Below are 23042 nucleotides of genomic sequence, written 5' to 3'. Positions count from 1 at the left end.
AAAAAAGACAAGCCAGCACCACACTGCAAACCAAGTTAATAAAAGAATCCTAAATATTCTCTGACAAACTGGCTTTTTCACAAAATTGACCTAGAGCTTTGAGACCACAGAGCACTAGTCAGAGTAGAAATTATTCCTTTTCTTAAAGCATTGACTCATCACCCACACAACAGCAGAAAAATGTTTAACAAAGTTGGAGAACAGTGCTTTTGTATTCCTGAAAAATAACACAAGACTTTATATTCTCCTAGAGCGAATCTGGGGACAGTATAGGTTTTAACACCCAACTGCCCCCAGCATAAAATGAATGCCATTACTGCATAGTTTGATGGCTTCTGCTTGTCAAAGTGCAAAAGACAAGATGACCTGAGGTCATAAACTCATCCAAAACATATGACATGAAAGTAGTCAATCACAAATTTAAATGCAAATAACAGTTGTTTGTGAGGAAATGGTATATACCTGGGTCAAACTACAAGCTCTACATTACATTGCAGCTTCCAACCCGAATGAGAAAGGCACTTCGACTGGACAGCTGAACTGATGTCTAACCTTTCTGTAGCCAGCTACTAGAAGACATTCCATGTTTTTGGCAATAAACACCTTGCTTGGCAGGGTGGCTATTTACTTGTGATACTTAAGGACGATCTCAAAGAAGACATGAAGATAATTTAGACCTGATGATTACGAACTACCAGCTAATAGTCACAAAACAATGGATGCAAAGAAGAGATGACAGAGCTGTATTTTCAGCAATGTAAAGAGAAAGTCTGACTATGCAAAAATGAGGCAAGAGAGTACAAGACATTTTATCTAAAGGTAGCTCACAATTGCCACATTTCCACCAGGCTGGAAAAAGCTTGGCAATAAGTAAAAACACACTGAACTTTAACAGAAATAGTATCAAATTTTTTATTAACACAAATTAAAATTTGCTGCTTGCAAATAACAAATCCAAATAAATAAGTACAATCTAGTCTTAGGTGAAGACTACTTCTACAATGAAAAATGTGGCTGTTTACTTCTCAGTTTTGAGATTTCTCCCAAGCAGTCTCACAGACTAGTGAAGACGGTTTAAAATCCATCAATACTTCTTTCTAAAATAGGACACCTAAGTCAGTACACAACATCTCATATACTCACGTACCCTCTAACGTACGTTATTTGATCATGGAACACAACTTCCAGCACCACCTGCAAAAGTGCTGGGAAAGAACTTCCCCAAAGCCATCCCTGTTGGGCAGTTATCAGTGCTTGTTAAAGGAGTATAGTAAAGATCAGCCAATAAAGTATTACTTGATAATACTTTATCAAATAAAGTATTGATAAATAGTTTAATAATAAAACCAAATAATATTTTAGCAAAGACTGATAATACTTTATCAAATAAAGTATTGACAAATACTTTAATAATAAAAGCAAATAAAATGGTCACCAGTTTGGCATAGAAAAATGTTTTGCCTATGCTTGTTGTAATAAAGGAGTGAGATCCAGGTCTTTGTTTCTTTACACTGCAAGCAACTATCTTCAGCATAATTACCTCTTTATAGTAAAAATAAAAAAAGCTTGAATATTATATTTCAATTAAATTGTAATTTTCACTGCAGTTACAGTAAAGCACCTGCCCCTACAAGCTCAGAAAAAAAACCTACGTAGCAGGCTAAGCAGCACAGGATCTTGAAACAGAGAAGTATGAGCAACATACAAAGAAATTATGACAAAGAAATGATCCAAAACCAACTGACACTCGGGAGAGGAAGAACTGTAAAAGTGGAAATGAACAGACGGATGAATACAAGGTTTATACTACGTGCTTTGGTACTGAAAATAGACCAGAACTTTAAGAAAAGGTTTTCAATTGCATTTAAGGAGAAACTTTTAATTGCAAAAATGACAAGCTGAACACATACTCAAGATTTCAGAGTCGAGCTTGGCAATGGCAGCAGCATTTCAACCCCCTAAATAGGGAGCTTAGTACAGTAAAGAGAACAAAAGTGCATTCAGGCATTTCTAAATATCACAGGTTAAGTTTTCTACAAGAAGCAAAAAGTTTATGAAGTATTGCAATGAAGAATTGTATTTACTAGTTTTAATTATAGTTTCTTTTCTTACCTTCACGGCTTCGAGCCATTATTATTAGTTGGCAGATCACATTAATCATTTCTTGAAGTAGTGCAGGGCTCTTTTTCAGGATAAACTGCTGATCTGCAAGACATAACTTCTGCAATTATGCTGCACTTCTATTAGGAAAAAAGGAGACAGTTTACATGAACTGGACATTTAATAGTGCAGTCTTAATTTCTATTCATTCTTGTATTATTGAAAACACTTCATTCTCATTGATACACCTGTTTAACAGTCCCTAACAAACCAGAAAAGAGTAAGTGGAAAGGAGCACAAATTTTGTATACCAGACAAGCAGCTTCCACACTAAATGAAAAAGTACTTATTATACCCATCTAAAAAAACAACAGGATCGCACAGAAAATTTACCAGTCTTAGTAAAACAGCATGAATTCTTCAAGTAAGTAAGACAGTATGTAAATGTTAAGTAAGTGTTTAAAGAGTCATTAAAGTTGAAAAACTAGGTACACTGCGTAGAGATTACTGAGCAGAGATCTATGCAACTCTTTAACGGACAAGAATGCAATGTATCGCCCTGTTTCCAACAATATCCAATTATAGGAGAAGCCATTACCTTCTTCAAGGACCTCAGGAACTTTCATCCTGGCAAGATGAGTCAAAAGCAGAACTCTAGCTTTCAGGCTGTAAGGGCAGGTGAGTGGAGGCTCATTCTTCTTTAAGTTTATGCCACCAATTTCTCTGATTAGCTAAAATAAACACAGAACACTATTTTGGTGCTAAAGACAAAGAAATACAGGAGGACAACAGTTTACAAGGAAAAAAAAAAAAAAAAAAAACTTACATTCACAAAAGCAAGACTTAAGTAACTCTTCCCTGGAAAATTTTGTAGAGATGAACATTAGCCATTTTTATTCATAGCCCAACTCCAAAAAGTCAAAAAGTGTCTTTAACTGCCTTATTTCAATGTGGGAGTGAGGGAAGAAGTAAAGAATTGCACATAAGAAACTTGTCTTGAATAGCATTGAGTAAATTTGTATCAACAGACAAATATTTTAAAAACCTGATTTTATTGCCAAGGTTTACTAGATTCAACCATATTTCTAACGCGTTTACATTAAATTCAATATGCACTAGCAATAGCATCACCTTAAGACCTTTCGCCCACTCAAGATCCTGCCAACTTCCTCAGCAATAGTCTCAGGTATCACAGGAAGGAGGGTTATAAGCCTGAACATGCTGGTAGGCTGAAGATCAAGTATTTTAACTTACTTATAAGCAGCACCAACTTGAAAACAAGTGTGGCATTCTTTATTCAGGATGACATCTCTTGATCCTGACTAGACCAAGATGCACAGTTCAGACAGGTCTCTCTCACCTGAATTTGTTGAAGACCCTTGATAGAGAGGCTGCTAAGCTGAGTAACAGAAGCTCATAGTTTGTAAGAATCAACACACAGCCCAGAAGTTTCACTTTTTAGGTCAACAAGTCACCTGAGAAGAGACTGAGGTTCCACAATCTCCAGCTACAACAGGAAGCTGGAGTATCAACAGCCAGGATACACTGATCTTTGACCAGTATTTCTCTACAGTAGAAAAAACATCTTCTAACTAGAAGTTCCTTATAAACACATCCTGGTATAACACGAGACCAAGAAGAGTAAAACTTCAATATGAAAACTTTATAAAAAGTATCAATACTTGGTTTATAATAAAATAGCAAAATAAAAATGGCAACAGTTATCATGGTCCCAAAAGCAGGATACACTAACAAAAATTTTTAGCAATACTCTTCTGTATTGATGCTTCAGAGACTTGCACTTCCATATATATACTCAGAAAAAGAAAGAACGCGTATGACACTGATTACTGGACCTTTAGAAATAGAACAAAAATCCAACAGTATAAAATGCAAGGCTGTACACTTCCATACTAGCAAGAACTGCAGCTTGAAGATGGAAGCTTTTTAGCTGGAAAACAGAGGTATGTAAGAGAAGAGATATCCAGAAAACTTTGTGATCCCACACTAGTTGTAGTAAACCACCATAGGAAATGGTTGTGGAAAACAGTATGCTGGAAGTTATTTCCTGCAAAAAAATACAGGAATATTAATGCTACCAACTACGGCACCACTGAGACTTAACATGGAATACTGTGGACAATTCTGAGCAGATAAAATAAAAAATAATGTAAAATTTAGAACTGTATCAACTGGGAACAACACCCTGTTCAGCACATTAGCAGGATGAGGGAAGTAAGCCTCTTGGGAAGGAAGGAATTAGAAGACAGCAGCTTTCATAGTTTAGTAAAATAAAGACAAAAAGAGAGCAAATGGGCTATTGCTTCTGTCTATAAATTCATTAAGGATATACACAGCAAGAAACATCTAGATTCAAGAATAATCCTGATAAATACCATGGCTATAAATTGGTCACAAACAAGATTCTTAACAACTATAACAGCAAGTTCTGGAACAGCTTCTCAGTAGGATATGGTTACAGAAGGCTTAATCACCTTTTAAATAAATAATTACTAAATGTAAAGGGCTGTGCACAACATGTTGTTGCACAACAATGCTTGCAACAGCACAGAAGAACTGATAATCAAAGTGATCTTTTCTAGTTGTGCTCCCACCGCTGAGAAACCTCACCTAACCACAATTCCAGCTCCTTCTCTTAAAAGTCCACAAGATGACAAGGAATTCATAGAAAGACAAAGGCAATTAAGTATCTCGGCCTACTTTCTTTATGTTTAGAACATGAAAGTACATTTTCAACTTGAAAATTTAATTGAGTGAATGCAAAGGTTAAATCTTTGAGACCACCATCCCTCATTTAGCAAACCTGAAACATTTTCATTGGATCATTTTGTATACTGTGCTTTAGACTTCTTAAAACCAAAGTGTTGGTTACAACTTCCTGAAACTCTGCTAGCTATAATTAGTTGCCACATTTATGCATTATGTCATCTCTGTTGGGAAAACTGTGTGGAAATGAAAAGAAAAGGCAAGCAGAGGGGAACAGGCATTCATGGAGGAAGCTTTATGATATTTAAAGACATCATTAATTCAGACATCAGGTAATTTTACTTCAGTATTAACATGTTTAACCATATCTGCGTTAATGATTTAAAGAACTTTATCAAATGGTCATCACCTCTTTATATCAATACCGAAAATTTGCAAGGACTGACACTCTAATTCCCTACTTAGTTTATCCCTCCTCAAAAACCCAACCCAGGAGTCTGTAAACTAAACTGATTCCATTAACCTAAGTATTATCACCAATTAATGTTCTTTTCTTTTTAAAAGAATTAAAGTCTAGCTTCTAATTCTCATTTCTGAAGGGATAACCTGTTTTGTTGCACCTCAACAAAATTAATGCCTTGAGGACTTGAATTCTGTCAGCTAGTCACCAAGAAGTGCCAACCCCCTCTTCCCTTGAAGAGGTCAGTTATTTATAAAACATCTCTTGATGTAACTAACCTGTGGTATCTGAATGTTGTCTGCTGGTCTACTTGTAGCATCTTTATTGTACTGAGGATCGAATTCAGATGCCCCTGCTAGAACCATGATAAGCCCTGCAAAGAGAGTTGAAGGCATACTGAGAAAATGTCAGCAACATCCTATGCCACCAAGTGATTTCTTCAGAACCCTCAGCCATAAAACTTATTCCCACTCTTCTCCCAACAACCGTGAAGATCCATGGATATTTAGTTGATCAATTACTACTGCCACAGGGCAAAGGAGGCAAGAACCAATGCCTGGCACAAGACAAAAGAGATCACTCAAGGCTCCATTTTACATGGCTTCAAGTCCAGCATCCGATTCTAAATGTCTTCAGAAAAACAGTTAGGCTTCTTTACGACTGGCAGACATCACTACACAGCAGTTTGACTACTTCTGCATGCACACAGAACCATTCTTCTCAGCAATTCATGTGCCTGAGGTAGCACCACAGTGCATGTATGGTAGGGGGAGGCAGGAAGGGTAAAATTTCAACTCAATTTTCTGTTCAGTTAGCATTGAAAATTCACCCAAAAAAATTTAATTATTAAAAAAGCAGTTCAATACTTACCCCCAAAAACAAATCCCAGGAAGATGATGGACTAGTCTTTACCTGATTTGATTAGAAAAATCCATACTACCTTAAAGCATTCCGTTATGTAATTAAGATGAAAGACCTAGACAATGGGATGCTTTAGCCCCATTATGAGCTTTCTGCTCATGGACATATCAGACTCTTTAGCCATAGACAGTAAGAGGAAGCTCACACCACCATTTTCTTTGGTTAAAATAACTTTTTCTGCAATAGTTACTTGGGTTTGCTTCTTAAACTTTGAGCTAGTTCTCTTCTGAGCAAGTCGAAGTTATTTTTTGCCAACTTGCAGTGCTCTATGAATTCCAACTACTAACAACTAGTCAAGTTCCCCAAGTACCAATTTTCATTGCCGTTCTCAATTATCTATTTACTTCCTGAGCAGAGTATATGGAAGAGTTACAGACAACTATAAATACTTTCCTATCATTTAAGATAAAAACTTGTGGATCTTCAGGAGTTTAAGAAACTCATTCATCTCAAAGCTTAAAACAATATTTAAAACAAGGCAAGTCATGCAGATTTGTTTCACCATTTCCCTAAACCGGTTTGACTACAATTGCCCAGGCTTAAAGCCTTGAGTTTTGGCACTGGTACCTCACCACTGTGGAATTCACAGCCAAGGAAAAGCCATACCTGATCACTCCGTGGTTTGTCTAAGCCACCTTAGCTGTGCCTCATTTTTCATTGGGATTGCACAACAGACCTCAGCGGAAAACAACTGACCTGTCTCTGACCCCAGGACTCCCTGAAAGTGTTAAGTCCTGAAATAACGCCACTCAAACTTAGGGTTAACCTTTTTTAGCCAATCTGTAGAAGAAACTAGGTAAGCCTCAAAGCTATGGTTCTGAGCATGGTTCAACACAAAATAATCTACTGTTGAGAAGTCTGGAGAAAGAAGAGACCAGGTTTGCCATGATCTCCCTAAACTTTTGAAGTTGTCTCACCTACTCTCCCGCTCCTCCTTTCTCATCTAGCTGTTTGGAGATGTAAAAAAGCACAAAAATATTACGAGCGTCTGAATTAATCCCACACACAAATTCATGAGTGTTGTGCCTAGAAAGCTAATGTATTTATGTGCTCTTATCTCCTAGACTTCTTAGACTATCTGCAAAGCATTTCTGTTTTTTTTTGAAAGTATGTATCAAGAGTCCTTGCAATATTCCAGCAAATTTGAAGCTGAACAGTGCAATTCACAGGAGTAAAATAATATATTTATGAACTCTTTTTAGAGGGTTTGGGGGCTTTTTCATTCTGCTTTTCAACTGCTCTAAGCATTCAATCTAGTAAAATCCAATCTAGAACTAACTAGTACCATGGTAATTCTTCAGGCCCATGCCAGCCTCCAAACTGAAAGTCCAATTCTGCACCAACATAATGCATCTACAGACTTCCCCAGAAAAGGGGGTCTTTATTCCTTTAAAAGTGAGCAGACAAGAAAAGTTTATCAAAACCCATAAATGAGCAACAAAGTAACATGAAATTGATAGGGAGTGAAGTTTTTAAATAGAAATTTCACTATAACATAAGAAAAATAGAGAAACAGAAACACTACTTCATTCTTCGGTGAAAAAAAAAAAAAGTTTATGACAGCCCCTAGAAGATTCACAAAGCCTATTAATTACACTAACAGAAGAAAATGCACATACAGAGGCTGTGCTCCTAGTGGCCACATAGTAACTTAGGACTACAGGCAGGTCAGCATACAATATATATATTTTTAATTTTTTTTTTAAATGTATACAGACAGGCATAAATATAGATCTATGTAACTCCCTCTCCCAAATACATCCGTCTTCTTAAAGAGTACTCTTTACCTGCAACAAAATGAAGTTTTAAAAAAAACACTCTAAAAGAACCAGAAACATTATTTTAACCTAACAAAGGCTTATAAAGCAGACATTTTAACCTCAGCAGATTGATGTTTCCAGATGAACACATCAACATTTCAAGATGCCTGTTACTTACGTTTCATGTCCATGTTCCGTGTTTTATAGACAAAATACGTATATATTTGAGTTGTCCGTATGAGAATCTGATCTCCACTATATCGTATTGATCGGTACCACCAGGAACCCTGAAATATTTAACAAGAACAAATTGACATCAGCTATGATGAAGCTGAAACAGCTATGCTGCAGCACCTCTTGTCTGTTCACAACCAGGTAACTCAGCCCAACTGATTTTACACCTCTGTTACGATCAACTGAATTTCAGGAAAGAGAAGCAAGAAAATACTTGATGACACAAATTTTAAAAGCACAACCATACATTCATCTGACAGAATCTGACTCTCAAAGCTTTTAGATGATCTCTAGCCCAGAGAATTCCCCCCAGCAGATGCATACACATGCATACATATACACTGCTTTGTTTATTTTTGGTGGTGTTTCAGTGAATCCACCAGATTTACTACTTTTATATAGGTGGTAACTCCTTACTGTGCAACACAGTAACCAAATCACATTCAGTTTAGGCAGACCAAGGCTAAATCAAGAACAAAGTAAGAGATTTCTTTAATTCTAAGAAAATTTGGGGGGGAGGGGGAAAAATTAAGTCATCTAATCAGAAAACGCTTTTCACAAAGGGAATGTGGAGGTGGCCCAGTGCCCTTGTTGCGAATTTTCAGAATTAAGCCATATGCCTAACAAAGTCTTTCAAATCTTTGGAAAGACTCCATTAATTCCCTCATCAGCATTACACCAGTGGCTTCAAATTACAGTACTCAGTGTACAGTGACTGTACTCTATAACATGTATTAAGAAAAACGGTGTACTGGGTTATAAACTGCAGTGTGTTCACTAAACTCCTTCTTGTAAGCAAAGCCCACTAGCATGAGGAAAAAAATCCAAGATACATCTCAAACTATTGTAAAGTTTATCACAACCAAAAAGTAACAAGCAGTAAAGTAGTAAGTAATGCTTACTGCTATTAATTTAATAGGAAATAGTGCAAATTTCCCTACTACAGCAAGAATTCTGCCAATTGACTATTTGAGAAGTGCTCTACTACTGCGTCCCCACAATCTTTTTCTCATAAATTGGGTTTGATTCTTCCATGAATAGATGAACCATGACACAAAACAATAAACAACTTTTTTTTAGGTTTTTGCAGAAAAATTTAGATTATAATCCCATATCTATCCTTTCTTTTTTTTTTTCTAAGTATAAGTAATGGAAGAAAAATGTAACTATAGCCAGTCCAATCTACAATGAAAGAGGCTGCCACAACTGCTTCTGCAGACAGAGCTCGTCTCTCTTGCCTCACGTACGGAACATTATTTAGGTCAGTGGAGGTCTACAAAGAACTACGTTATCAGTATTTTCCTTTTTTGTTGATCTGGATTCAAAGGGTGGAACTAACCTTATTTTAGATGCTTATCTAAGATATAGGATGACTACACTGTAGTTAACTTTGGCTTCTTTATTGATTCATAAAAGAGAAACAGCCCCATTAAAACCATGAATCATCTTGAATGTCTACTTTAGAATCAAATGATAAAATAACTTGCTCCATAAAAATTACTATTCCTCTTCATTGACTATAAAAGAAATTTGCAGAGACAAGTCTGAATGCAGAAGTCTACATCTCATATACGGGCAAGAGGCAGCAGATTTTATTTTTTTGCTACTCAGGACATTTCTTCCTAACAACAGAAAGGATGTTCACTTTCACTTGAGCTATGATAAACCTGGTATAAATCACTAAAAGTATACAAAAAAGCTTCAACGAACACCAACTTAAACCTAAAAGGAAAGGCAGAAAAAATACATAGATATTGTACCCTGGATTTTAGACTACTTGCTCAACAACTTGCTGGAATTGCCACATCTAATTTTCTATCCTAAATCTTCAATTATGCAGAAAGACTCTCAAAGAGAAGGGATAATGCCTGGCTGAGCCTCTGCACAGAATGATGCAAGCAGTTGCCAAGACTCCAAGAAACTTTCTCAAATTAAAATCACCTTCCCAAGATCATGAAGGTTTCTGGGTGTCAATTTTCTGAGTATTTCTTCATGCCATACCCCAAATACACAACACTGGATAAGAGACATTGTTCAAAAGCAATACGGTAGGGCAAACCCAAGTCCTGAAATACAACTCACCTCACACAAAGAAATCTCAAGAACACACATCTCATGGTGTGCAGAAGATCAATAAAAATTGAAGTTATGAAAACACAGGCAGCCAGGAGAAACCAAATCAACAACCTGCTCCACATGCAATAATCATTCTAGTACCACCAGCTACAGACATCTCAGTCTTGGCTGTACAGTAACACCACTGAATACATTCAAGTTCATCACATCACATTAATTTTCATGTGATGAATGACAGAAGGTACAAGACAAATTACATAACTCAGTCTAACACTTGCTATATCTAATATTTTCCCTTATGGCTGTCTATCATGGCACTAAATTTTATTTTTTTTTTTTTTTAAACTTTACAGTAACTACACTTTTTCCATAATAAAACAGCCACATTTAGAAGAAAACCTCACTTGCTCGCTCTCTCTATGGAAGGCAAGCCCTCGCAACACTCTGAGACAGCTTTGTTTACAGCTTGGTTACAGAGGGTAGCATATTAATTAGATAATACTTACCACAACAACCGGAAGAATAACCATAAATGCTAATCCATATACAAGCAAAACCTATAAAAGAATTATGAAACATACTGCATTAGATACTTCAGTTACTTAATACCACTCTTGCTTAACCTTTATTGTAACATACAGTCAAGAAGTATTACCACAAACATACTACAAATTAACGTAAGCTTATTGCATAACACCTATCATTAGTTCTGAAGGACAACTTACAAGTAACATAATCAGTTGGGTAGTGTTTAAGTAAGGAGCATCAGCGTAGTATAAGCAATCTTATAAATCATCCATGCATTGTCTCAAGTGGTTTCTTTAGTAATTGAAGAGTTGGCAGCTAAAATGTGATGCAGTGGAGAAATGACTACCACATTAAAAGAAACCAAGCAGGTAAAGCAAATACCTTGCATCAACAAATGCAAATGGAAGGATATTTAGACACTGATTACAGCATCACTATCAAATCAAATGGAACTACAGAAATCCGGCAAACAGTTCTGATTTAAGCTACTCTAGCACTTCTGACTCTTGAAATTTGCTTCAAAGACATGCACTTGGACCAAAGTATTATTAACAATGTATTTTGACTAAAATACACAGTATTAAGCACAAACATTTTAAGGTGAACAGCTGCAAGTTCACCTTAAAATTTTGAGCTAAGTAAGCTGACTCACCAAAATTGAATTTTTCTGATCCACAATCCAAGCTGGCAAAGCTATACCAAAGCTTGTAGCTGTAGGATTAAAGAAAATAAATTCACTATACAATATTAAGGAATTGTTTTAAAGTCATATTAAGTCTAACAAACAAAAATACCCAACAAAACCACCAGTCCATAAAAATAATCCTCATATTTATCACTTCAGTGAGCAAATTTTAACAAATTTAACAAAATAAATACTCACATATGCAATAAAAAAAAAAAAAAACACCTCACGTACGCAATAAAAATAGCAAGACTTAAAAGCAACATCTGAAATCTGAGAGATTTTAGCTTAACATATTGAAGTGAAATAGATACGCAAGATCAATATATTTAAAAAAAAAAATAAATCACAGATGGAAAGACTTATGAGTTTTGCCTTGCAGAGTTTTCAGCAGTTTAAATACATACAGCTCAGTAACTATATTAAATGCAAGAAAACTGCTTGACCCAGTTGAATTCCATGGCAAAGTTTTATTATTTTGTAAGTTCAGGAAAGTGTTCTAAGCTGTAAATTGCAAAAACAAAACCCTCTGCCAGTTCAAAAGTGTGACTGGCAAGAAAAAGAAAGGAATACTTCTCAATTCAAAAGGAGCTAGGCTGCAAAAAAGCAGACGGCATGATTCTTTAACAGTAACATCTACAGCACACAGATCTGAATATGAAATAGCATAAAACAGCTCGTCTTCAGGCACGTTAGTGGTAATACACTGAACTTTGCAAACACTGCTTATCCCAAAACTAAAAGTTCTAGGAAAACAAGAAGCAAAAAAGGAGACAAAACGTAAACCCAGGGCCTGCTTAAAAAAAAAAACAAAAAACAAACAAACAAAAAAAAAAACCAGACAAAAAAACAAAACCAAACTCACCCCAAACAAACAAAAATCATGCTTTCTTCAGTACCAGGTGTCAATGAGGAGTACTGCCTTAAATAAGGACAGAGCAGGATTCCCTATGTACTTAGATACTTTCCTGATACTGTCTCCAACAGACAGGGACAGCCATCAATTCAGACAACCCGTCGTTCCACACAAGCCTAATATGACTTCTGTGTAATTAAGTTGGAAACTTACTTGTTGAGACTCAAACATCTGACCAACTTGACCACACCTCAAGCTTTGGAGTTCAACAGAGTAACAGCCAGTGAATTTACCACGTCAACTTACAGGTAATGCCCTGCTCTGCAGAGGAGGCTGGAGAGACTTCCCTATCTGTAAATGGTTATAGATTTTTAGAAGAATCTACTAAAAATGTAATGTGTCTTTTACCGGTGGTATCAATTCCAGCTTCCCACAATACTTTTGAGCATTAGATTGTAGCTTCAAACTGCTGCAGGAGCAGAAGTAGTTCAGTAGAAAGCTCTCTCTTCTGGCCTGAGAGTCTCCTTGCCCCCATCCATGCTTGCTGAGCTGAAGCACTAGCAAATACCAAGGCGAAAACTAGTGTACTAAAACTGCCCAAAGTTATTAAAAGCATATATTTTTACTCTCCAGGTCCACCCCCATGCTTCTAAACACTCTTCAAATGATTTTAGACAGTCAGTATTTTACTTTTAGTAAAGAGGCAAGTCATGCCAAAAACCAAGAAATTTTGTTTGCCTGCCTCTAACCTCCATGCTGCTTCAGTTGAATAGACAGGAATACTGCTTGCTGTTCCTTTTTGCTGGGCACACAGGGTGGGATGAACCTCATCTAACTTGGTTAGACATGTCTAACACCACATGTGCTTCATCTCACCCCAGAATATACCTCTATAAGGGCCTATCTCCATTCTTTGACTATGCGAACTAAAAAACTCAAGTACATGGCTTGGATACAGATTTTTACACTATAGGTGTATAAGCAAAGATGAATTTCACTAAATTAGAAAGCTCCTCACACTTCAATGTGGAACAAGGTTACAGAACAGAGGATGTGAGAGAATTTCAGGCTTCTTCTCACCCTTCAGATGAAGCAATGATGAGAGACCTAGAAGCAAAGTAGAGAATTCCAATTCCACTGTAGTCTGGGTTTCAGAAGAGGAGGCAGCTCTACACTCACAGTATGAAATGCTGCCCTACCTATCATTTCATTTCACTTTTTGGTCCCTTCAGTTTGTGAAAGCGATCTCTGAACCAATCTTCATACCTTTAAATGCTCAGATTCTGGCTGAGTGGGTGGGTTTTTTTTTTTTTGAAGTCACAGCTTCAGGTCCATTCAAGGACACTGACATGCTGCCTAACTTGAAATCCTATGCCTCGGCAACACAAAGTTAGTAACTTATGGATGCAAAAAACCAGTTTAGCTTCAGTAAAGGTCCCAGGAAAGCTATTCGTGCATATACCACACTAAAATTTACAGTACCATTTCGCTGATGTTGTGACAGCATTTCAGAAGCAAGATCTTATTTGTATTTTGCAGCAAGAGGAACAGAGTCCTCCTACTTGCCTGGTTAAGAAACCAAGAGAAGCTAAGAGCTGAAAAACCTGCTATGTTATAGAACACACTGGTTAATCAAACTGAGTCACCACCTTAGCCCACCAAAAATGCCTTTGTCAGACTATGATTTAGTCGGCACAGTTTTTTGAAGGAGAGAGAAGATTGTTTCTCTGAAACACTAACTAAGAGGCTGGGAGAGGGATCTCTATTAAAAATTCATTTCCCCTGTTGGATGGATATAATTCAGAAGAATAAATTTCCAGCACAGAGCTCCCACACATCATCCTGTAACTTTGCAATTAAGTTTCAAACTCCATTTGTTACTTCCAAGTCAGCTTAACTCATTCCACATAGGTATGTAGCATAATTTAGTCCTGCAAACTGCAGGGCATCAAGCAGAGATCTATAGAGGCCTGTCTTAACAGCTAGCAGGTTTACTTTTTTGCTTGTAATGAGTATCAAGATTCAGCTAGAAATACACATTTTTTCTCCCTCATAACCAGTCCGCTTAAACAACGGTCACAAAGATGTTTCAAAAGTGACTCACACAACTGCAAATAGGAGATTAGGGGGTGGGGGAGTGACCTATTAGCTTTCAGTATTAAATAGTTATAGTTTGGATCATCTACTGTAAAACTTTAATATACCATCATCAGGATTATTTTCATGTAGCTACCTGCCCAGGAACAATCTATCAGCATAAGGATAATTACTAAGACTACTTCAGATGAAGGTGGCATAGAGCTACACTCAAACAGTACTGCTTCCAGCAAATGGACAGCAGATGCGTATACAGTATTTATTTAAAGACATACATATCCTCACATACATCCTTTTGAAGTGTGTTTATTGCATTATGGCTAGTTGTTAATTTTTCAATATACATTTATCATATCTGATAATAAATACTAATACCTCCTTTTAACATTGTCATGTTTCTCTAAACACTTACTGAGGCTCGCTAAAGAATACCCTTCTCTTTTTCCCTGATAAGTTTGAGAAATGTGAAAACAAACTCTTACCTACTTCTCCATCTTGCCATCACCCCAGAGCCAGTTTCACAAGCAAAGAATTGATGCAATGCATTGCTTCAATCACAGGAAAAAGTTATTCTGTATATAATAAGATCTGAGTGCTTCCCACATGATCAGATATTACACAGCTCAATGCACAGAAATTACAGGACTTCTATCATTCATAATTGTTACCTTGTGGTCCATCTGGATTACCAAATTCTTCCCAATTTTTTCGCGATTCTTCGTCAGTTAAACTAGTTTCAAGAAAAAATATGAGTTAATACAGAAGACATTTCTCTAAATCATTAACATACAGAAACTTTAAAATGTGCCATTTACACTATCCTTCAGAAATGGTTTGGCAAGCTAAATAGCTTCTCCTATTGTTTTTATGAAAATTGATATGAAATGATACTGCTGCATTCCCCCATGATATGCAGGCAAATTCTTTTAAGCACTTTGACAACAAAAGAAATCTGACACAGGTGCACCCTCATACGGGGGACGGAAGGATCATATCTCCCTTTCATGAGAGGGACTGCATATCCGTCAGCAAAGAGCACATTCCAGTGCCAGACTACAGTACAGCAAATCTTTAAAGACAACAAAAGTTGAAAACATTATCTTTTTTTGGAAGAAAGGTGAATATGCAAGTTGAGTTGATAGAGCAGTTGTCCATATGGGCTTTTAATTCTAGTTCTAGACTTTCAGCCTTTGATGGCTTTTTTTCCTTTGGGTGGGTTGGTTTTTTTTTTCCCTAGTTTCATATTTAAGAAGAGAGAAAAATAAGTTAAGACACTACCTCCTAAACGTTAGTTTCTATGCCTGTTCTCTAACAATAGTTTCTTGGCAATAATATACCACTTCAAACAGAATCCCTGTTACTGGAAGAATAGTGCTTTAGGAAAGAGAAGACCAGGCAATCCCTATACAGAAGATGTGGTTTCACAGAAGAAATCCAGTGAACAAGTCAGACATCTCCTGATCAGTTTTAAGTCTCACATTTGTTAACAAGCAGACTCACTGAATGGATAGCTTTTATTTTCTTTCAAGACAGCATGACTAAGGAACTTCATTGTCATTTACTTCAAAACAGACTCCTGCCAGAGTCCTTGCAGTAGCCTTTGAAGTATCATACTAAGCATTTGAATGCTAACTTGCAAAACAAAGAACTGAGATGTGTCAGGAGTTCAGAAGGCAATACTCCTATACCCTATTGAAGAGACTTCAGTAGTGATGCAGATGTGTTTAAGCGGAAGGTATGATTTCAAAACTGCTCAAGTGAGCATGGTGTTGTTTCTCCTCACCTCAACCCAAACAGGACTCTCAGTCACTAAGGTCAAACACATAGACAAATGACTTAAAAGCAGAAAATCACCAGCTTGCTAGTTTCTCCGGTGACATGACTAACCTAATAAACCCCTACAGTGGAAAAAGGCTCAGAGGGCATGGACACAGTGACTCACCACAGCTGCTGCAAAGAAGCCAACTGTTTCAACACAAAGGGGACTGGTGGGTGGCCCTTGTTTGAGATATACACATACAGATTAACTGGTAGTATAAACATTTCTTGAGTACATTAAAAAAGTATGTTTGTGAGACCAGCATGGGAGAGTGCATACCTGACTCAGCCCAACAGGCTCAAGCTGGCTTTAATCCACAAGTGCCTTGCCAGCACCTGGGGACACCCAGCATTTGACAGCATTAGAGAGACAGGTAATGGGAATCACATTGGTATTGTGATTGAACTGTGTATTGAAATTCCTGTATTTTACTAAGTCTCACTTAAAATTATACTGAAAACACAATACAAATGTATCACTCTGCTAAATCAGAAGTTGCATGTAGCATCTAAGCAAAGTTGATATTAAACCCACATATAGAATATTTATTAAAAAAAATTAAAAAAAATAAAACCACCCCACCACCCTGTTCAGATACTACTGGATTCTGACATGATGATTTAGAATGGAAAAATACTACAATGCTGTATTAACATTCCACATATGAACAGCATTATAAATCCCAAACCCACATCTTGATTATGGAAAACTTCAACAGAAAGGGATCTCCTTTATACCAAATTCTAATATTAGCCGTCATCTCTCAGACAAACAAAAAAGCAAGCTATAAGTAGAAGTGAGACCAAAAAAAAGTACTCTGAAGGAAAAGAAGATTCAAGGATACAGCTTAAAGGATCTTAAAAGATCTACACAGGTAATATGAAACAGTCACTGAATGAATAATCAGGACTGCAAGGCAAGCTCAAATGCAAAGGGACACAGGGGAGCCGACAGAAAACTGTGTCAGAACCAGAATGAAACATCTTTGTTGTTAGATGAGAACAGAGTTAAAATACTCTTCCTTACTCTTTGGCTTTATCACCAGGTGAAATGAACACTGTATTTATTTTCTAAGCAGTGCTTCAGAATTTCTGCAACCCATTTTGTTCTTTGTCATGTTTAAGGCTTAATATGTATCATAAAGGAAACATTTCTCCTAGTTGACACAGAAGTTTAATACAAAGACATAACATCTTACAGCATTCTGACAGTTGCTAAACAATTATCCTTCCTAACTTGTATAGGCAAACATGCACTGAACCAAGACATGTTTTCACCTTCATCACATATCCAAACACATTTTTCCTGTCTGCTTAGGCCATCTGTGCTATTACCTTAAAGGCTTCCCCACTGGTAACATCAAGTTCCCTTTTTTCTTTTTATAGACAAAAAAGAAACTTACGCTGCATAGGCCTTAGCAATCCTCATGAACATGACTTCATCTCCTCCTTTATCTGGATGGTATTTTAGCGATAGTGCACGGTACTGTTTCTTAATTTCTGATATACTTGCTCCCTTAAAAAGGAAAGTTTTGAGTTATTTGTTAATAAATACCTTAAATCAAATCCATTGCTCTGTATCTGTAAAGCACATCATGTAATATTTCTCTGAACCATTCACTGAACTAAAGAACTAGGTTCTAGCATATGATAATGAAACTCCATATGTATTTCATGGAAACAAGATTATACTATTTTTCTAATAACGTTTTAATAACCACTGTATTTTTAGATCAAAGTCAGAGTCTAACAAAAAGACATTCAGATGACTGGGTATTGTTTTTTTCTGGATTATTTTGTTCATCAGTCCATAGGGAGGAAAAAAAAATGTAAAGCCTTCTTATCTGTTTGACAAATCTTTTCCTAAACATATTCATGAATACAAGATTCTCACTTGCAGTATTCTTCCATCTAAGCAAGAGTTCATAGATCAAGTATGACGGTTCACTTGCACCTTGCAGGCAGAAATAAATCTGTCAGTCATCAGGAACAGCAGATTGCCCTTTCACTTAAGAATGCCTTTGACTAGAAGCATCCTATCCATAACTTACTTCAAGCTTCTCGAACAAAGGGAATATATTACCTATACCTGAGAAAGAGATTGATTTTTATTCTACTACAGCATACTTAAATCCCAAATGCAACCCCTGTGCATTAACTTTCAGGTTGGTCTGTGAACTTCAATATTCAAGAAAATCCACAAAACTTTATAGAAAGTACAGATAAAGATTTTCTACTAAGCTACCTGTTAAGTTTCACAGAACCATTATTACAGGACTTTTACCATTTTGTGGTAGAAGCCTAGCATGCTGACCTTAACTGCATAATAAACACACAAGAAGTTAAAGATGATAGTACTGTTTCAATAATTTAAACCAGAAATTTAACTACCCTGAGGCTTCATTTGCTGTTACTTTAGCCTATTTTTTTTCTCTCTCTGCAACAGAGGGTGCATGTGATTCCTGACAAGCTGATGATAAACTTTCTATCATTAATTGCTTACTCCTCATTCCCAAAAGTTAGGCTACAGTGGTTAGGCCTGACTTACAGAAACGCTTAGTAGCCTAGGACAGTTGATGTCAATCAGCACTCTGCTTGCAACATGGAGCTTCCCTGTATTAACTACTTATGGGGGGGGGGGAAAAAAAAAAAAAAGACCTCGATTGTCTTTACTTAAAGAATCCAATATTATAATCAGTTTTGAGCTTCATCTTTATGTGTTGGATCCCACCTGTGAAATGGCAGTAAGGATACTTATTCAGTAAACCAGTAATAGTACCTCAGTGCCATGTGTATTAGTGAATTTAAGTGATGCGCTCAAAAGAGAGCTATTCTGTGTCCAAAACAAAGTGCTGATATTATTCATAAAATAAGGTGCATGTACATTAATCTGGACTTTGTCCATGTTGTGGTTCTTCTAGGGAGAAAAAAAACCTCTTGTTATAAGTTGATATGCTAACATAAGAAAAAAACCAAACAATCTTGGCCACAGCGTGAATGCAAAGGAGCAAATGAATTACTGCGTACCAAAATTTTCAAGCGCTTTTATCTGCAACTTTTTTTTTTTTTTAGTTTGGTTTTTTAACAGCAACAAAAGTTTCATTATCCAACAGCACTTCAACATCTGTATCAATGTCTGAATCACTCCAACATCAGCAGGGCTGGCAATGACTCTAAAGGCTTCACTCGCATATTAACAGAAGAAAGCTGTTCACTTTCCATGTAGCCTGAACTACAAGTTTTTTGAGGGGATTTAACAGACATTGTCTGATACCACAGAAATACATAAAACAAACAGGCTCTGGAAATTTGGACTATTTTGAGCCCAACTTCAACTGATCTATCTTCACACCCATCTCTTCATCCCTCATGTAACATCTCTGGTTTTAATTCGGCTTGTCCTTATGACAATATGTTCCATCCCTTCATCAGTTATTGGAGCACTCCAGTATTGGTTTCTTTACCTGGGCAAGTTGCATGTGTCTTGAGCATGCGTACAAGTTTTCACTAATAAACATTAACTTATATACTTTTTCCCCCCGCAGGGTTGTTACTTGTAGAAATTTGCCAAAGACGACAAAAGAAAATCCTCTGATGACCTAATCTCTCGCCTGACTTGTTTAACCAAAGTGAACCCAGATACACAACTGTTTAAACTGCACAGTTCCAGCAGACACCATTCAATAATAAAAATGTATCTTGTTCCTGTGCGCCAGTGAGAGAAGCAAGTTAGCAGTCAGTCATTCACAAAGGAACTGCGCAGAGGCTGAATTTAAATAACTTGCCTCTGCACATGACAGGCAGATCTTGTTCTACCTGTCCAGCCAGAAAAAGGCTAAAGTCTACCTATAATGGCTTTCTTACCATAAAATAGCAGTACGAATGATACTATCCTTATGCTGACCAAGCCCCATTACTAATGGCAAGAGATGTATTTGTTAATATTCATATACATAGGAAACTCTCCCACACTAACAATATAACATCAAGTTTAATCAAAACAGGTACATTCAAAGTTATTCCATATTACTGTGCTGAGCAGTATGCACAGTGTACTTCCTTAGACCGATGAGTAAAACATACCTCAGACTTCAGAGCTGAAAAGATGACTCTACTGTTATTCAAAAGAGGACCTTTATGTCAGGAAATAATTAACAGAGAATTTGCTCAAGGTATTGTGCTTAGGATGAAGAGTCTGACAAAACTAAGTAAAAGAGATGTCCAGAGGGTCCTACCTCTCTCATTGGGATATATAATTTTTTACACCCATTTTGAATCAGACCTTCAATATAAATAAAGCACTGCATCTGTTTTCTAGATAAATACTATATTTTTTCTCTTCCCAACCCTGCAGTTTAATAAACCAACTGGCTGGTGTTACTATGTAGAATTTGTTGTTTGCATACAACTGAGATCTGAGGTAACCTTTACTACATCAAAATGAGTGAAACCTTTCATTTACAAGAGAAATACTGCTGTAGAACTGTAAATCAAATGAATCCACATTCTTGTTTACAAAGTTTATTCAGCAGCATCTCTAGAAATGTCTATTGAGACAATTTTCACAGGATATGCAAAGCAGAATGACTTTTTTGCTTTCCTGTACCACAACATCAGAGTAAAGATTCAAAATAGATTTAAAACTCTCACCTCACTATATTAAGAAAGTCATTAGATTTTTGAAGGAGTTCAATACAAAAAAGTTATAAATTAGTACAGATATAGGCAAAGAATATCTAATGACTGACTTGACAATATGCAGCAGCAACTTTCATATGCCAATATAGAACAAAACTACTAGATGCATTCACTAAAGTTAACTTATTTCGTTTACAAAAAACCACAAGCCCTAAATTTGACATCTAGGCATAGAACATACCATTATAGTAGTACAGACTAGCGAAGGATGCTGTTACTTACAGGATCCAAATGTAAAACTTCATAAGGGTTGTATTCTTGATACTCTCGATCTGTTTTGGAAACTTTGTATGCAAGAAACAAAAATAATGCCCAGCCAGCAAGGAGGACTATTTTCCTGTTTGTAAGAAAAAAAAATAATAAAAAAATAAACCAAACACAAACAAATTTACATGCACAAATCCACTAGGACTAGCATAATTCTACAAACAACATAAGAAACCATTTGATATCAGTCTTCAAGAAACAATATTAAAATGGCAAGAAACATTATTAAAATAGCAAGGAACATTAAAGCATGAGTATTTCAGTTATAACACCACATTTGACACAGATAAGACAGCTGCTCTGACTTTTATTCTTTTCTCCCTTTTTTTCCCCTCTAACAAAGGCAAGGCACTATCAACAAAGACTCTTTCCATTCTTTAACTGTCCTCAGCAGGTATACAATAGTATTTCCTATTCTTAAAGGATGACTTTAACCTGATCCTACATAAAGTCAATTAAAAAAAAAAAAAAAAGGCTGAAATAGATGCATAACAGACAGCAAAATATTCCGATAGTGGGAGTAATAAACAAGGAACTGAAGGATATATAACCATCAACTTCAAACATACAAATTATTACTCCTGTATATTTGAATATATACATTTGCATGTTAAATACTTAAACCAAAAGACATCACTAGCACCACTAACTTCAGTGAGGTAGGACTATTTTTTGGAACAAAGAAATGAAGAAATACATCATCTTATTTATTAGTGCTGAGGTTCACTGATTTCATTAAACAGATACTTTACAAAGGACAAACAGCACCCATCTTGATTTCAAGCTCTACTAGATAACAATGATGAACTCTTAATTACTGAAATAGAGCAGACTGCAAATGTCTCTTCTATGACACAAACATCATCATTATATAAAATTACAGCAGCTTTGATTGGGGAGTGGAAAAAAAAAAGCATTTTTATAAAAATAAAAATGTAGGAATTGCTTTAATGGGAATCCATGCAAATGAAAAGTACTTACTTTACTGTAGGAATTACGTTTTGTTGTGGTTTTAACAGTCGCAAACGATACCACAAGCACCTTCCATATACATTTCTTATATTCTTTAATCGAATTTGCTCTATAAAAATAAAGAAAAAGATTGTGATTAATCAATCTGACAAAAAGCAGGACAAATGTGCTCACTTCATCCTGGAGTAGGCAGCACAAGGTCAGCTGGAGGGCTAACAAAAGATCCAGAAATACTGGAGGGAGGAATGGTTTTTAACCATTTAAGTGACACCGCACATCCATAAACATTAAAAGTTGGTCAGATTATTCTCTACTGCCTGAAACTAACCTATTTTCCACATGCCACACAGAAACCATCACTTATGAACTCAGCCTTTGCCCAGCTAATGTGCACCTGTAAATTTTACTTCTGCCATTTTATACTCAATGGAAGAAGACTCCCAACGAGTCTTCCATTTCCTATGTGCAGGAAAAACAAACCAACCCAAAAAAATCTAACCCACACAGAAATCACTGTTTGTATACAACTGGAGTGCAGCTAGAGCAACAGCTATTTCCTCAATTCAAAATATGATCCATTTTGCTCCTCTTTGCAACATCTGCTTTTATAAGTTGCCTTCGTTTAGGTTCTTCATGTTGAAGGGGAAAAGGAAGTAAGAGTAAGATAATAGTTATTTGCAAGCAATATAGCTCAGTAACATGGGCCTTTGATAAGAGAGTATATGCATTAATGGCAAACTAGCCAACTATTTCCTCCCATGTCCTTTCTGGACAGGATGGGGCTGGAAGGAAATTGTCATGGTGATGTTGACAGTATAAACACAAGGCATGGAAGCTCTCTCT

The 23042-nt window shown here is 36.4% G+C and overlaps 1 protein-coding gene across 1 annotated transcript in view; it reads right to left on the bottom strand.

Annotated features, from left to right (window-relative positions):
* The window catches only part of SEC63 (SEC63 homolog (S. cerevisiae)), a gene marked incomplete at both ends in the record, with an annotated part of 31749 nt that extends 9441 nt beyond the window's left edge, over window positions 1-22308 (bottom strand). The window contains 10 exons of the mRNA XM_010011976.1: window positions 2113-2205; window positions 2699-2831; window positions 5566-5660; window positions 8147-8255; window positions 10785-10835; window positions 11459-11517; window positions 15113-15174; window positions 17666-17778; window positions 21183-21297; window positions 22209-22308. Coding sequence (XP_010010278.1) covers window positions 2113-2205; window positions 2699-2831; window positions 5566-5660; window positions 8147-8255; window positions 10785-10835; window positions 11459-11517; window positions 15113-15174; window positions 17666-17778; window positions 21183-21297; window positions 22209-22308 — 930 coding nt within the window. The remainder of the gene's footprint in view (window positions 1-2112; window positions 2206-2698; window positions 2832-5565; window positions 5661-8146; window positions 8256-10784; window positions 10836-11458; window positions 11518-15112; window positions 15175-17665; window positions 17779-21182; window positions 21298-22208) is intronic.
* Between the last annotated feature and the right edge of the window lie 734 nt (window positions 22309-23042).

The sequence above is a fragment of the Nestor notabilis genome, unplaced genomic scaffold (genome assembly GCF_000696875.1).
Source record: "Nestor notabilis isolate BGI_N333 unplaced genomic scaffold, ASM69687v1 scaffold17930, whole genome shotgun sequence".
Lineage (NCBI taxonomy): Eukaryota > Metazoa > Chordata > Aves > Psittaciformes > Psittacidae > Nestor > Nestor notabilis.
This window is presented reverse-complemented; position numbering and strand designations above follow the sequence as displayed.